Source organism: Canis lupus, chromosome 11 (assembly GCF_003254725.2).
Source record: "Canis lupus dingo isolate Sandy chromosome 11, ASM325472v2, whole genome shotgun sequence".
NCBI lineage: Eukaryota > Metazoa > Chordata > Mammalia > Carnivora > Canidae > Canis > Canis lupus.
In genome coordinates this window covers 39,905,711-39,923,501 of record NC_064253.1, presented here as the reverse complement: position 1 = coordinate 39,923,501, position 17,791 = coordinate 39,905,711, and the positions used below count along the sequence as shown (strand labels likewise).

The following is a 17,791-nucleotide window of genomic DNA, read 5'->3' as shown; positions in this document are numbered from 1 at the left end:
GCCAGGAACAATTACTCAGCTTGTTAGCAAAGGAACCTGAAGAGATTGTTCAAGCAAGTTCATTAGGGTATAATTTTCTGTTGAGAGTTGGCTTAAGATAAATAAAAAGCCTCAAGGGAGTAATACTCGTTATTTTTGTTAAAACAACCATAAGGATATGATTGAAGTTGCTTTTTTCATGGGTATTCATGCTCGTTTTTAGTATTTAAAAATTCGATTTTACATAAAAAAAATAAAAAATAAAATAAAAATTCGACTTTTAGATACCCTGGACCCAGTAACACAAAGGGAATGAAAGGAAGTACTACTTTGATTTATTTCCTGGCTCACAGTTGAGATTTAATAACCTATTTGTAGAACCCACATAATTCACATCAGCAAGGATTTCTCTTTCCCTCAACAGCCCCCACCTCCGCCCCAAACTAAATGAGAATCCTTTAAATCTAAGTCAAAGCACGGGGCACTTTGTTAGGTGTACAACAAGGGCATGACCTCATGACTCTTGATGTAGAAGTCATGTTTGTATTGATTCCTCTGTATTCTCACAGAAAGACATTAACTTAAGAACTAACTTAACATAAGAAAGGATAACAACAGATTTTTAAAAAACAATTGAAAAGTCCTTTACAATTCTTAAAGGGAGAAAATCGTAGGTACCTGCCAGGAAAAAAATGTTTAAAGAAAAAATTTGGTAAGATAATAAATGGATCTTACTTTGCCACCGCCTTGGTGATCTCCTCAGTCAACATGTCTCGGACCCTGCAATAAAGATTGAAAATAAGTGCAAAAGTTTATGTCGGAATAAGAACCCAATCTTTTTGCTTACCTGTCAATTAATAAGAACCTCTGGCAATGACTCCAGATCCGAGAACTATTTATGTGGAATTTTAGAGTAAGGTGAAAAAACTGTAACATGGGCTTGACTTCAAAGACTATCCCCTGCCTATCCCTTAGGTCACTTATTGGAGGCGGGGAAGGAGGTTACTGTAACCTAGGAGGGACACACAGGCAGTGCTGTGATGGTGTCACCTCTTAAACTGGGTGGTGGCCATACAAGTGTCCTTTATATTATATTCTGCTATGGGCTGAATGTTGGTGTTCCCCCAAAGTCATGTGTTAAAATGTTATCTCCCCCCGCCAAAAAATAAAAGTAAAAATAAAAGCTTATCTCCCCATGTAGAGTGTATGGAGGTGAGGCCTCTGGGGGGTCATGAGGGTGGAGCCCTGATCAATGGGATCAGTTCCCTTGTAAGAAGGGTCACAGAATGCTTGTTTTCTCTCTCTGCTTTCAAACATGTGAAGATACAAGGAGAAGGCAGCCTCTCGAGAACCAGGAAGCAGGCCTTCACCGGCACAAGATCTCCTGGCACTTTGATCTTCATTTCCTAGCCTCGAGAACCGTGAGAAATAAATTTTCTGTTGTTTAAGCCATGCATCCAGTCTATGGTATTTTAGTAATAGCAGCCCAAACTGACTAAGACATTCTCTCTTTTTTTTGCAGAAGAGCTCAGTAAAATAGCAATTTACTATTTCTAAATTGTAGATAATAGAATAGTCACTACGTATGTATAGAAAATAAAATTTTAAATGGTTATAAAATCACTCTGGAGCTGAAGAAAAACAACTACACTTGTGGATTTGAAGATAGCACACTCAATTCAAATATTTACCAGATAAAATTTCTTTTCAACATAAAAGCCTTGAGATGAAGAACAACCATTGACTGCCATATTTATGCTCTGAAGAAGCAATCATAGATACTTTCACTATATACTTTGAGTTTCATAAGTTCAAAATTTTTATAAATATAAAATTTTTGCAAATATGTTATAGCTCCATTATTTTCATGGGAAATATTTTTAAAATCTTAGCTATTCAGTGCTCTCTGAGAATGACTCGATGTTAAGAGCCAAGTTTTTCAAATAGTTGCAAACTTCTCCTACAGACCTTAAACTTGCATTCTATAATACTATTTGACAATAAATTTCTCTCCAATATATTCTCCTATCTCAGTCTTCCTAAATGGAGTACAGTGCATTCAATGCGGTTTTGTGTTTTTGCTTTTTTTTTTTTTTTACTGGTCAACGTGGAATATTGAAAAATGATGACCTGCCTACGGCAGGGACAAACCTTCTATGTGTGGACTAGTTTCCACCTCCTTAACCACCTGCTTCTGGCTGTTGTACCACCAATTGCTCCTTCTCTACACATAGAAGTCTCCTTAGCAGGCGAACACATCATATAATCCACCATCTTCATAGAAGAAAAAACTCTCCAGTGATTGCCCCATTTCGTTGCTTCTCATTCATCAGAATTGATTCCAAATATTTCTCCTCCTTCCTCTCTTTCTAGACCCTTCTATAATCTGACTTTTGTCCCCACAGCTCCATCAAAACAGCTCCTGTCATGACCACCAAGGACTCTGAAGAGGCAGAGGCTTTCTCAGTTCTCCATCTCCACCTTTTACAGACTCATAGCAACCTCTGACACAATCAGTTTCTCCTTTCTCGAAACACTTTCTTCCCTCAGTGTTTAAGATTCCATTATCTCTTCGTTTTCTTCCCACATCACTGATCACTACTTTTCCCTGTGCCTTCCTGGTTCCCTCTTCATTTTCCCCATGTCTAAATGTTAACTGCCCTGGGGCTCTGCCCTCTGACCTTTTCTCTATCTTACTCAATCTCTAGGTGATCTTAGCCAGCATCATGATTTTAAATATTGATAATACACAAATTTATATTTTCAGCTCTGATCTCATCCCCAAGCTCTAGACTTTTATCATCAATGACCTACCAGAAATCTCCAAATGGGAGGTCTAATTCTTAAGACCTAAACCTGATTCCTACCCCCAACAGATCTGCTTTTCTATTGTCTTCCCCATCTTAGGAAATGGGAAGTCCATACTTTTAGTTATTCACAGTCAAAATCTTGGAGTTATCTTCAATGCCCATCTTTGTCACATTCTTCATTCCATCTCTATATATTTTGGAGAATATACCCAATATACAACCCCCACCAAATCATCATTTTTAGAAGATGAAACTCAAGCTGTATGTTAAAGATAATCACAGAGAGGATGCGAAATCCAAATTCTTAACCACTAATCTTAAATTCAACGTCCTAATGTTTTAAATTGTGCTGCTATTTTTAAAGTTAATCTAGAAAATGTAACTTAGAATTACTTAAACACATGCACACAAAGCTTCTGTTTTCTACATATGTCAATTATCAGTAAATAAAAACCTAAACTCAAGTAAGCATTGAATAGATTTTTAGATTAAAGAAACCTGTGACTGCAGGTAAAGCAATTTAGATTCTTGGCCATTCTACCTAGATTTAGGTTGCTGCCACATTAATCTGACAAGGTAGTCTTCCTAACCCATGTAACAATTTAAATTGCTTTTAATGTGCCAGCACTTACACATTTCTAGCTAATATAAGGGAATTCACTAGGGGATGTCTGCCAAAGAAATTAAAGCCCTGTCGTGGTACAGTTGCTCCTAATAATGAAGATGTCTTGGGGAGACTGGAGGAGCACAGGAATGGAAAGGTATTCCTTGACTAATGTGAACTGTTACGAAGGCAATGAATGGAGTGGGAAAAACAGAATTTTTCAGTTGAAAGCATATAAAATAATCAGATATGGGGGAAAATGAGAAAAGCAAACCATTTTCGAGCTGGTTTAGAAAACAAGTGTAAAACTAACTAAAACTGATGAATAAAGCTCTACTTGTCAGATCTGGAAAATCCACCTATTGGAACTCAGTCTCTTCACCTTCAGGCGGGTATGAAAGTTAAAATTCCCTGCGTAAGCCTTTAATGTGGCCCCTCCCTCCCTCATCATTCATTTCCCAAGATGAGCAAGGAGTAGCAGAGAGGCCTTACCAGAGCCAGGCTGTGCCTTTTTTGTACTGCACCTCTTCAGGTCCTTCTTTCCCATGTTTCAGTTGCAAGTCCAGCTCTCCCATCCTGCCCTGCAGGACACAAAGCATATATCAGCCTGCAAACCCTATTGTCGGAACGGCCTTAAAATTTCCCTGTAAAACACTGATAACAGATAGAGCCTTCCCTCATTGGTCTTCAGTGTTCCTAATAAAATGCTAGATTATTATAAAAAAGAATGTGTGAAGAGAGAGAATCCCATCACCAATCAGGTATTTCAACACTCACCAAGAAGTTTATCCTGGGGCAGCTTGGAGATTTGGAAAATTTAGGGCAGAGCATTTCATTTTGGGATACTGATTAACACCAGATTTGAATCCCGCTAATGTGGGTCCCATTAAAAAAAAAAAATCCTCCTTTATCATAATCATCTGCTTCTATTGGCAGCTGACAATTTTAACTGACACTATACCAAAAATTGGGTTCTGGACACCAGGACTAAAACAGAATGGTAGAAAATGAGGATAATCATGTAACACTTAAGATTTGGGTAATATATAACCAAAGTCATTCTCAAACATCTGCATATTACATTTTTATTTCTTGAATTTATAAAAGTTGGTACCAGGGATGCCTGAGTGGTTCAGTGGTTGAGCATCTGCCTTTGGCTCAGGGTGTGATCCTGGGGTTCTGAGATCGAGTCCCACATTGGGCTCCCCACAGGGAGCCTGCTTCACCCTCTACCTATGTCTCTGCCTCTGTGTGTCTCTCATAAATAAGTAAAACCTTACCAAAAAAAAGTTGACATCATAATTTTCAACTTCTACCCACAATAAAGATATGGCTACTATCACCCCTTTAAGACCACCAAGACCTTCAGAAATTTATTATCTTCCCTTTTTTTACACTCAGGATTATTTTGATCAGCTCCTTTCCCCTCTAGTATAGCACCAATTACATTATTTAAATGTACTTAAAATACTGGTTTATTGATGAGCTCTAAATTGGATGAGAACTTACTCGTGTATTACATTACTGAGTGATACCACACCATTTTCAGAAATGGCTGTGCCGCTTATGTTCTCACTAGCAGTGAGAATAAAAGTTCTAACTATTCCACATTCTTACCATCATTGGGAGTTGTCAGGCTTTGAATTTTTATTATTCTGGCAAGGGCAAAACAGTGTTCATTATGGTTTTAACTTTCATTTCACTGTTTATCAATGAGATTGAAAATGTTTTCAAATGTCTATTGACTTTTAGATTTCCTATTGTGTCCATTTTTTCTTTTTAAAGATTAATTTATTTGAGAAAGAGAAAGAGAGCCAAGGGGAGGAGCAGATGGGAAGGGAGAGAGAAACTCAAGCATACTCCATTCTGAGCACAGAGCCTGACACAGAGCTTGATACCATGACCTTGAGATCACAACCTGAGGTGACACCAAGAATTGGACGTTCCACCAACTGTGCCACCTAAGTGCCCCCGTGTGTCCATTTTTCTTTTGGTTGTCTTTTGAGTTCTAAGGTATGGGGGCACCTGGTTGGCTCAGTCAGTAGAGCATGCGTTCTCTCTCAGGGTTGTAAGTTCAAGCCCCATGTTGGGTGTACAGCTTCCTTTAAAAATAATAATAAAATAGGGATGCCAGGGTAGCTCAGCGGTTGGGTGCCTGTCTTTGGCCCAAGAAGTGATCCTGGAGTCCTAGGATCGAGTCCCACGTCTGGCTCCCTGCATGGAGCCTGCTTCTCCCTTTGCCTATGTCTCTGCCTCTCTCTCTCTGTTTCTCATGAATAAATGATTAAAATCTTTAAAAAAAAAAAAATAATAGAGCAGCCCGGGTAGCTCAGTGGTTTAGTGCTGTGTTCAGCCCAGGACCTGGTCCTAGAGACCTGGGATCTAGTCCCACATCAGGCTCCCTGCATGGAGCCTGCTTCTTCCTCTGCCTGTGTCTCTGCCTCTCTCTCTCTCTCTCTCTGTCTCTCATGAATAAATAAATGAAATCTTTAAAAAAAATTAAAATAAAAGATAAAAAAAAATAATAATAAAATGGAAAACAGAGTCCTAAGGTATGTTCCATAGAAGAAAAGTATATCTCCATATATGCTCTAGAGAAGAAAGCAATACAGCTTGCGGAGTTAAGGATATGGGCTCTGGAATAAGAGTGCCTTGACCAAAGGCCATTTTCACTTACTTGCCATGTAAGTTTGGACAAGTTACTTCATCTCTCCAAACTTCAATTTCCTCATTCATAAAAATGTAGCTAACAACTATCTCATGGCATTAGGGCATCATGTCAAAATATGTGGAAACATGTCTATTTAGTATGGTGGCTGATAACAAATAGGAGCTACCGGGAATCCCTGGGTGGCTCAGTGGTTCAGCACCCAGGGCTTGATCCTGGAGTCCCGGGATTGAGTCCCACATTGGGCTCCCTGCATGGAGCCTGCTTCTCTCTCTGCCTGTGTCTTTGCCTCTCTCTCTCTCTGTGTCTGTCTTTCATGAATAAATAAATAAAATCTTAAAAAAAAAAAGCTACCATACCAAGTTTATTGTTAATAATAACAACAACAAAAAAACACCTCCCTTTATCATCTTCTTATCAAATGATCTCTTGTGAATATATACAAGCTCTCAGTTACCACCAGCCTGTGGGCTCACTGATGGCTGAAACAGTTCAATCAGTCTGAGGGGTCCTTGCACTTCATGCAACTTCCAGCCACAGTGCCTTGGGGCTGACCAGCCCAGACACTCTTGAGATTTGATGGATTTCCTAATCGCATCCTTCATATTTCTATTTACTTCAACCATATCCATCCCCATCTCCCCTGTTCTCAAAGATAGAATCCTGGCCCTTTCATTTCTCCCACTTGTCTCCTGGAGCAAGGAATCAGAGGCGAACAAACTGGCAAGACATGAATATTAATGCTTAATACTGATACTGACCTCCTAGGGGGATACGCGAAATAGAAAATAATATTTACTGCCTATCCCTGTTTGTTATGCTTCCTAAATTGGGCCTCTTTACTTGTAGGGACATGGACTTGCCAGAATGCTTTTCCAAAAAGGATAAACAGTAGGAAATGAAAAAGTTCAAAATCTGCTTAGAAACAAACAAACAAACAAAAACCAAAGGAGCTTAGTATCCAAGAAGCCTAAGGAGAAGGACTACTTTTCTAATCTCTCTTATAGCCACAACCCAGTACAACCATCAACGTAACTTAGTCAATTTCTTCCTTCTTTTTCCTTTGCTCTTCTTGATCCTCTCTTCTGGAATGTCTCTCTCACCCTTTCCACCCAGCCCATGTGAGGCTATTTATTCATATCCACTTTGCCCCTGAGTCTCTGTGTGTTGGTCATAATGGCACTCACCTGTCACCTCTGCTTCTGTGGTCAAAGGGGAGGGAAAGTACTCACTATGAGGGGAAAGGCTGAAATGATCACCTAAATTGAAATTTTTGGATTGCCTGTAGATTCCAATTACTTATCTATCCTTCTTGCTTTTTTGAAACCTTTAGTCTATATAACCAAGAGCTTGCTGATTATAGTGAGCAATCTCACCTAGCTCCAAATGTGTAGACATTAAAAACAAACCAACAACTCTTACAAGCGGTCAGAGAGAAATCTACCAGGGTCACTATTCCCTGACCCTGGTTTTTATTTCAGGTTATTTTATGGCTAACGGACCAACTCAGGAAGCAAATGTCTTCAGTCAAACTGTTTTATAATTCCTCTCTCTGGATTGAGGTCACATTCACAAGAGCCCTTTACACAAAGGCAGGAGACCTTAACCAGCTCAGCATCCCACACAAGCATCAAGGTAAAAAGGCTGTAGAGGCTTTCTTACCAAAATAGACTCTGAACTGTCAATCATCTTTATCTATCTGCATTTTCCATCTTAATGGGAAGAAAGCCAAATACCTCCCCATGTCAACCACATTGATACACTTAAAATTCAAATTCTAACGTCCTTGTGGAAAAATTAGATGAGGCTGGAAGCAGATGCCCAAGCTAAGCCACTTGTCCTGTTCAGATCTCAAACTTACATCATAATCAAACTCCAGGAAATAACATAGAATATATCTTTCAACATGTCCCCTAGGCTTAACTGAATAAAACATGCCTCCTCTAAATGATCCTCTGGTTTAATGCTACAAAATATGTCTAGCACCAGATGGAAGTAACTGCAACTCTTGCACAGAAGAAGGATCCTCCGGGACAGAAATTCTTGATATAGACAAGGAGTCTGGCAGTTGCTCTAATTCTTCTAAGATACCATAAATTCCATTTAAGTGTGTGGGCTCATTTAAAAAACTCAAACAATTAAAATGCATCAGTGTGCTCTCAAATAACAGTGATTACCTAAAAAGCTTTCCTGCACTTTTAAATAATACTGAAAAATCTTCTCTCTCTCTTTTTTTTAAAAGATATTATTTATTTATTCATGAGAGACACTGAGAGAGAGAAAGGCAGAGACATAGGAAGAGGGAGAAGCAGACTCCCTGCTGGTGAGCCTAATGTGGGACTTGATCCCAGGACCCTGGGATCACGCCCTGAGCTGAAGGCAGACACTCAAACACAGAGCCACCCAGGCATCCCCTGAAAATCTTATTGTCTATACTTTGAGTTTCATTTCCATTGTCACCAATTCTCAATAGAACTGGATTTCTGAGAAATCCAAACTAAAAAGGATTTTCAATGATAAATAAGCAAAGAGGCATGCTTTCACCTATGACAGTACAAAGGCAGAATAATTGACCTGCATTACTAAAAATACTCAGCTAGCTATTCATAAATAGATCTATCCTTTAAAAAAGTAAAACAATTTGCATTATTTGCCATTACAAGTACTGACAGTGCCAGGGAAAGTGCATGCCACAGTGGAAAAGGCTGAGGCTCTGGAGACAGACAAATCCAGGTGAGGTTCCATTTCCTTCTCAGGAGCCCAGCAGTGGTGACTGTTGGGTTTTGCACCATTGCTTTGCTTTCCCATTTATAAACCCAATATACATGGGATTAACAACATTCACTTCAAAGGGTTTCTGGAAAGATTCATTGAAATAATATATGTTAAGCATTGGACACACACTAGTTATTCAATAAATGGTAGCTCTTATTATAAAAAATAACTGTGGTGGGACGCTTGGGTGGCTCAGCGATTGAGCGCCTGCCTTTGGCCTGGGGCGTGATCCTGGAGTCCTGGGATTGAGTCCCACATTGGGCTCCAGTTCCACATCGGGCTCCTTGCATGGTAGCCTGCTTCTCCCTCTGCCTGTGTCTCTGCCTCTCTCTGCCTGTCTCTCTGTGTCTGTCATGAATAAATAAATAAAATCTTAAAAAAAAAATTGTGGAGGGCTTTTTTTTTCTTTCAATCAATTGCCAAGTCATCTGCATGAGTTATACCGTAATCCTGTTCGATTTAGCCTTCCTTATGCTATGAGCTAAATAAAATTCTCAGTTCATGCTGCAGGAGGAGGAGTTATTCTTGCCTTCTTTCTCTAGGCACCCATAGTACTTTGTACATCCTCTATTAAAGCCTCAAAGATGTTGAACTAAAATTGCTGGTGGACATGTGTCAGTCTCCCACACAGAACCAGGAGCTCACAGAGGAAGGAATGCTCTATTCTTCGTACCCCACACACCTGGCCGAGGGCCCAGACAGTAAAAGGTGGTCTGTAATGATTGGTGAAGGAAAGCCCTGCAAAATCATACAGAAGAATACAGAGGTGAGAAAAAGTGCATGCTCTGACTTTCAATCTCACTCTTCTCTAAGAAAAACTATAATTGGTTAAGGGTGCAGACGAGTAATATACATTCCTTCACTCATGCACCTGTTCAAAATGGAGCGCCCAGATGCCACCTGGAACAAAAACATGTGACCGCTGAGCCAAGAGGAACAATGGCTCTAAAAGAACATCTTTAAAATGTGAATTCCAGCATGATTTGGGGAACCACCTAAAGCACTGTTGTGTGGTTGACAGACTAAGTATGTTAAAATGACCTGACAGCTTGGTAATTATGGAAGCTCCAGGTCCCATCCTTAGTTCCAACGAATCAGAACCACTGAAGATGCATCACTAGCTTTACAAATCCTAGACTCAATGAAACGTGATGCAGCAAAGTTGTTTTTTTTTTTTAAAGAATGAATTTATTTATTTATTTATTTATTTATTTATTTATTTATTTGGCACAGAGGGAGACAGAGCACACACAATTGGCAGAGCAGCAGGCAGAGGGGAGGGTGATAGAGAAGCAGGCCCTTTGCTGAGCAGACAACCCAATGCAGGACTCAATCCCAGGACCCCGGGATTATGACCTGAGACAAAGGCAGATGTTTAGCCAACTGAGCCACCCAGGCATCACTGCAGCAAAGTTTTCACTGAAGACAAGAACACCAATGTTAAGATGCGTGGTCATTCATGACCTCTCCCATCTCCTCTCTGCTCCATCTTTTAACAGCTGTTACCTTCAATCCTAACATCATACTTCCTGAGACTCCATGAAAATCCTATTATGGGCCATAAATTACTTAAGTACCATCAGGTTTTTTTCTATCATTCTTAAAAATGAATTTTAAGGGACACCTGGGTGGCTCAGTGGTTGAGCATCTGCCTTTGGTTCAGGTCATGATCCTAGGGTACTGGTATCAAGTCCCACATCAGGCTCTCTACCGGGAGCCTGCTTCTCCCTCTGCCTATGTATCTGTCTCTGTGTCTCTCATGAGTAAATAAAATCTTGAAAAAAAAAAAATGAATTTTAAGCTAGGGAAAGGGTTGGTGAGTCATTTCCTGACATTGTTAACTGTATTTTCCCACTGAACCCAAATTTCGAATTTCAAAATTCACCAACTACAACTCTTAATATTATTGGCTTAGATGAAGTCAAATTGAGTATAGTTCATTTATTTAATGAGCACCTATTATATTTTAGACACCATGCCAGAGAGACAATAGGGAAGAAAACATTGCTCCTAGCTTTTAGGGGCAGAGACAACCAAAGGGCCCCTGACAAATACCTAAGGTGATAAGGGCTTCCAAAAGAGAAGAGGGGATGCCTGACTGACTCAGTCAGTAGAGGGCATGACTCATGATCTTGGGGTTGTGAGTTCCAGGCTCATGTTGGGTGTAGAGATGACTAAAGAAAAATAAAATAAAATATTTTAAAAGGGGGGAGGGAAAGCAAGGATTCTAAGAAAGCACAAAAGAGGGGCATATCATTCAGTTTTTTTGGGGGGGGGGGCACACAAGTGCATTCCCAGATAAAATCCTCTAAAGAACAAGCAGAAATTAGGTGGGCAAAGGAGAAAATGGCAGTGCCTGTAGGAAGGAATGGTGTGTAAAAGTCAGTAGGTTAGGGAAGACGTGCTGACTTTAGGAAACCAAGAAATTTAGCAAGACTGAAACATAAAATACAGGAGAAGGATTGAGAGATAAGCCTATAGCTGTCAACAAGTCCAGCTTGAAGAGGCACAGGTGCAAGGGCACAGGGTGAGCTCAGGCTGGGACATGCTCACGTCAAGGGGCTGTGGGATCGCCACAGGGGACATGTGAGACATCTAGGAGATCTTAGAAAGCAGCAGGAATGGAGAAGAGGAGCACCCAAGAGAGAGCTCTGGATGGACCACAGAGAGAGGATATTGATATTTAAAATTTAAGTGCCATTGTGTATGTAACTCACATTCTTTCATGAGCAAAATGAAGCACTGCAGTATTGACAGTGTTATTTTCCTAAATGCTAATACATATTTGCCATAAAATGTGAGATACAAAGGAGACACTCCCCTACAGCAAACGATCCTACGGTTTTGTTACCTGTAAAATGGCATGATAAGCTCGACTCATATATGCAAGCCAGGCCTGTGGCAGGAAAATTGCACGGTGCCACTCGGAAGGCTGGATGTGAACCTGTGGGGAAAACATACCACAACGTAAGTTAGACTGTGTGGTATTAAAACAGAATAAAATTCTTTCCTTCCCTTCATTTACATGATTTAGATTCTAAAACAAACCAAATCCGTCTAGGTCCAGAACCACAAATAAGACCTTTTGGCTATTTTCAAAGGAGAAGAGCTTAAACTCGTGTAAAGACAAAATAAAATAAGCCTGAGATTTTCTAAATTAAAGCAAATAGAATTCTACAATAATAACAAGTTAAGATGTATGTGTAATACAAATGTGTCCCTGAAAATTAGGGGGCAACTCTGTGAAGCCTCTTGCCAATGTCAGGAAACTAGGTATTGTCTAACAAATCCCCCTAGTAATTTTAAATAAAAATAAATATTGCTCACATCCTGGATTTCCAATATGACAATTTCTGAAGTAATAAACTTAAATTGCCAACAGAAATATCATGTTGTGTAGAAACCATGAGGGCAAGAGATGCAAATGAGTACTGCACAGAGCAATCGTGCACACCACTAGATAAATGCCCTTTAATCAGTGTGGGTAAACAAGAGAAAAATGATACATGCCAACACTGAAGCCCTGTTTCTGACGAGAGGCCCAGACAAAACATCTGGTTTTCATAGTCATTTCTGTTTCTACCTATTAGTAGGAGGCTATCTTGCAACAAATCTTCCCAAGGTCTGCTTCTGTTAAAGAAAGATCGCTCAAGAAAAACAGTCATGGTGCATCACATTTCACATTTCCTGTAACTCATCTCATCTAAACCCAAACAACTAAAATTTTAGTCTGGGTCCTACACGCAAAGAAACAACAACAAACAGTCTAAAAGACAAATTTCTACATAATTACCCCAGAATCATGATAACTAGAGTGTGTAAGAAGATCTTACTGTACTGTAGGAATTAATTTTCTCAAGGGCTTTGTGATAGGAAAGAGCACAGCTTCTCTGAATATAGCTGGCTCCTAGGGCCTCTGGAATTTTCTGGAATCCTACTCCTCATGCAGGCCACTATACATTAGGTACTATGAAAGGTTATGAGGATTATCAATCAGTGTGTGTCTTCAGAGAGCTTTCTATTATTGGGACAGTCATAAAGGAGCACAAATAGATTATCAGACAAAACTAGGAGGAATCTAATGGAATGAAAAAATAAAGTAAATTAATTCTGTCTGTTACCTATCACTCCTCATCCCACCACTGTTTAAAAAAAAACAAAACGATATTCAGACAGTCTGAAAAAGATACAGTGTGAAACGAACTTTAAAAAGTTGTTATGGACAAGTGTCTTCTTTTTCTGCCGTATTGAGGAGGGTAGAGGGAGCCTTGTCAATATGTCAACAAAAATCCTTGAAGGGACAGGCCCACCAATTCCTGCCTCTTCTCTCATTAACCAGGAAGTAGACTACAACCAAAGCCACATTTCCAGCGGGAAAGGCACGAAGCAGTCCTTGGCCCTGCTGTTTCCAAAATGTGAAGCATTTTCCTATCAATTCCATTTCCATTTCATGAAATACATGAACTATCAAGTCCTATTTTAGAGCACCTGGGTGGCTTAGTCAGTTAGGCATCTGATTCTTGATTTTAGCCCAGGTCATCATCTCAGGGTCGTGAGATCGAGCCCCGCGTCAGGATCTGTGCTGGGCATGGAGCCTCCTTAAGATTCTCTCTCTCTCGGGCAACCCTGTCGGGACCCCTCACTTCAGAGAGCTTTCTTCGCGTCTCTGCTTAATAAACTTCTATCGCTTTGCAAACAAACAAAAAAAGATTCTCTCTCCTTCTCCCTCTGCCCCTCCCACTCACCTTCTCTCTCTTTCCTTCTCTTAAAAAAAAAAAAAAAAAATCCTATTTTGAGACCTGGATCTAACAGAAAGAACACTAAGACACCACAACCAAACTTTTCCTACTTCACAACCTCAAAATATTTCATTATTTTCCTGCCAAATAATCCACGGACATCCGTGTACTATTGAGAATAATCACCGTCTCAGCAAATTGGCAAGAGAGCACTGAACGTTTTGGGAAGGACAATGGTGGCAATTACTTCTTAAACCTGAGTTAAAAAAAAAAAAAAAGAAAGAAAGAAAGAAAGAAAGTACTATGGAAAAAATGTAAAGGAAAATCAGCAAATCAAACATTGAGCTTCTAAGAACAAAAGCACTCATGCCCGGAAACCTATTTGAAAGGAGGTTATAAACTGAAGGTTAAATCCCCCCCACTGCCACTCCAACCACATCTGAAGGTGGGTGTGGGGACTCAGCACAGCACTAGAGCCTGCACACCAGCCTGAACTCCGAATGTTTTATGAGATTATACCTACTCTTACTTTTCTATGGAGTCAGCTGTGAATAAATCTCCCCAAAAATGCACTCTCTTGCAATTTCCTTTATTGAAGAGAAACAAGAAAACAGCTTGAAGTCAGTCATAGCCATTACATGCCAGTTGTGTTACACGCAAAAGAGATGTCCTTGACCATTTTTAACAAAAGCACATCTTAGAACGCTACTCGAACCCAATATAGAGCCACCCATATAGGTTAATGTGGCTAGGCTGAAAAATACAATTAGCATTTTTAAAGCACGAAAATTATGTATGATTTGCTATACTTTGAGAAGCCTTTGAAGGAAATCCAATCAACAAAATAATTACAAATCATGAACTTGCGACCTTGTTACTTGGCGGATGACAAAACAGCGTTCTCAACTACTGTGCACCAAGTTTTAATGGATGTGAAATGTAGTTTTGCTTCATCTACACATACACTTGCAATGACGGGAGTCTGATGGACTGGTGACATGAGCAGGTTCTGTGATCTGGGATAGAGTAAGTGTTTCTAGGTATAAGAGGTAGTATGTGTAATGAAATGCATGTGGCCTAAGAAAGAGACCATGTTAGAGAAATATACATGAGTAGGATGTGGGGAGGGGAGCCCAGAGGGGAAGGCAGGGATGGGAGCACTTCAATAGGCAGGTCAAGGTAGACCTCATTGAGAAGGTGAAGCCTGGGGGCACCTGGGTAGCTCAGTCAGTTAAGCATCGGCCTTCAGCCCAGGTCATGATCCCAGGGGTTCTGAGATCAAGTCCCACATCAGGATCCTTGCTCAGTAGGGAGTCTGCTTCTCTTTCTCTCTCCTACTCATGCTCACTCTGTCGTTCTCGCTCTCTCTCTCTCTCAAATAAATAAAAATCTTTAAAAAAGAGAGAGAGAAAGTGAAGCCTGAATAAAGACTGGAATCCAATGAAGATATAAAAACCTAGATAAGTGCTGGTGGAAATGGAAAACAGTTCAGCTATGATGGGAAACAGTTTGGTCATTCCTCAAAAAGTCAAACAGAGAATTACCGTATGACCCAGCAATTCCAATCCTATGTATATACCCTAAAGAATCGAAACTATATACACAAACACAGTACATGAATACACATAGCAGCATTTTCACAACAGCCAAAAGCTGAAAAAAAATCCACACGTGCAATGAATGAATTAACAGAATATATCTACAACAGAATATTATTCAGCCAAGAAAAGGAATGGCATAAGATGCACACTAGAATGTAGATGAAGTGTGAAAACATTTATGTGAAAGAGAAAGAAGCCACGCACAAAGGTACATATTACATGATTCTATTTACATGAAATATCCAGAATAGGTAAATCCACAGAGACAGAAAAGAGACTGTGGTTGCCAAGGGAAGTGGGAAGTGATTATTTAGTGCACACTCTCCTTAGAGGGTGATGAAAATGTTCTGGAACTAGATAGAGGTGATGGTTTGCACACTGTAAATAATACACAAAATACCACTGAATTGTGTGCTTTAAGCTTTAAAGGGGTTAATTTTACATTATGCAAGTTTTCCTCAATTAAAAAACACATCAACACACACGGTGAGTACAGGTCCTAAAGCAAGTACATGGCAAACCTGTCTGAGGAACACAAATGCCAGTGTAACCAACTCTAACCAACTAGCACAGGCAAAGTGAGCAAGAGAGAAGTTTGATAAATTAACAGGGCACTCAGAATGAGAGAGAGAGAGAGAGAGAGAGAGAGCACGCACAGGTGTGGAGAGCAGGGGGCAAGAGGAGAAGGAAAAAGAAAATCTCAAACAGACTCCACACCCAGCACAGATCCTGAGATCATGATTACAGGCAAAATCAAGAGTCAGATGCTTAACGAACTGAGCCATCTAGGCACCCCTCAGGACTTGTCTTTATTGTTATTAAATGGGGATCACTATGAGGATTTGAGAAGACATGATCTATGGTGAGAAAGGATCATGCTGACTGCTATGTTGAAAATATACTATAGAGGGCAATGGTCAGAGCTAGGACACCTACCCACAGGCTATTGCAATAATCTGGATAAGAGAGATGGGGGCTCAGAGCTGTGTCAGCAACACTGCAGAATATGAGTTTTCAAATATTTAGCTCTGTAGTATTTCCACCCACCCCAAATATTAAGTGAAATGCCAGTCTATAAAACAGAAAACAGGCAAAACTCGCCTAGATGAAGTGAACACCAGGGCTGGGGGCTTGGCTTGGTGGTCAGCCCTCTTGGTCATCAGACCCTATTTGTGGTGGCCCCAGGACTCTGAAAAGCACAGTTTTAACAAAAAGGATATAAAGTACATCCATGATTGTCAGAAGAAGAGGGAGAGGGCAGGGACTCATACAAAGCAGCATGAGAGAATTTTTAGGGTGACAGAACTGTTCTTGACAGCGGTACTGGTTACATGAACACGTGCACTTGTAAAAATTCATCCAACTAAAAAAAAAAATATTCATCCAACTATGTACCAAGAGAAATCTATTCCATGTATATTATACCTCAATAGAAATAAAATTAAAAATACATGGTTTGTAAGTCACTACTTTCAGCTTGTAATGCTTCTCAACCCCTCACTTCCCACCATCTATTACACTCTGTAAACTTGCCATTGGCACGGAAAATCCACCCTTCCTCTCATCCTTCGTGTTTCTATCAATATTACACATCAATTTCCCCATCACCCAGGTTTGAAACTTCTGATTTATCCCGGACTTCTTCCTTGCCCCCAACCCAACAGTCAACTCCACCTTTGAAACATTTATTCTCTTTTCCATACTTTCTTCCTCACTGGCTTAGTCCTAATTCCTGCCTAGAGTACTGAGGCCCCTAACTGATCCCCTAACAGCCTAAAATCTTTCCTCCTTCTAATACATCCTACTAAATGGTGCTGCTACTCTTCCATTAACTCGGAACTTCTTTTCAAAAAGCTTTGATGATTCATTAAAGAATAAAGTCCAAACTCTTTTGTACTATGTTCAAAGCCTTTCAGAATCAAAAGCACACCATTTACTTGAAGAAATAATTTGTTCTCATGTAAGAACTCTGCTGGCCAAGATCCCCAACCAATTTCCCCAGATGATTTCCTGCTCCTCTCTTTCATTTAACCTGCATTCTGGCTGAATTGGGTTATAAACCAATTCCCAAGTCAGTCCTATACTCTACAGGACCTTTGCACTCACTACTTCCACTGCCTGCAAAGCCCTTTCTTCCTCTCATCTCTACTTACTGAAATAATTTCTTCCATCTCTATACTTTCAGGACACTACAAACCTCTCCTGTAACATTCAACCAATTCCATCTTAGATTATTTGTGTATGCACCTTAGCCTCATATAATCCTAAGAGCAGAAATCCTATCCTACCCATCTAGAATCCTTCCCATGGACCATAATAGTGTTCTGCACATAAGTGTTCAATTAAGTACCCACTGAGTTTAATCAAATCAAACTACAGTATTTGTTTTAAGACAAAATTTTGTCATGTGAAAACTATATGACTGTAAACAAGTAATCACAGAAAATTGTGATGTTCAACTTTCAATCATGTTGGAAAGATAGTATTAGAAAACTTTTTTGTGGAAACAAATAAATTCAAACTTGTTTGAGACAAATGTTGGACAAGCATGTCCAAAATGTTCTAGCAGGAAATGTTGTTACAAAGCAAAATTTTAAAGCGGTCATATTTTATGT

The 17,791-nt window shown here is 39.8% G+C and overlaps 1 protein-coding gene across 2 annotated transcripts in view; it reads right to left on the bottom strand.

The window, feature by feature from the left end:
- Positions 1-17,791, bottom strand: part of FOCAD (focadhesin) — a 312,065-nt gene that overhangs the window by 78,897 nt on the left and 215,377 nt on the right. For both annotated transcript variants that reach the window (XM_025433196.3, XM_025433197.3), the window contains exons 22-24: positions 11,688-11,780; positions 3,886-3,974; positions 715-759 (exon numbers count right to left, since the gene is read on the bottom strand). In XM_025433196.3, coding sequence (XP_025288981.1) covers positions 715-759; positions 3,886-3,974; positions 11,688-11,780 — 227 coding nt within the window. The remainder of the gene's footprint in view (positions 1-714; positions 760-3,885; positions 3,975-11,687; positions 11,781-17,791) is intronic.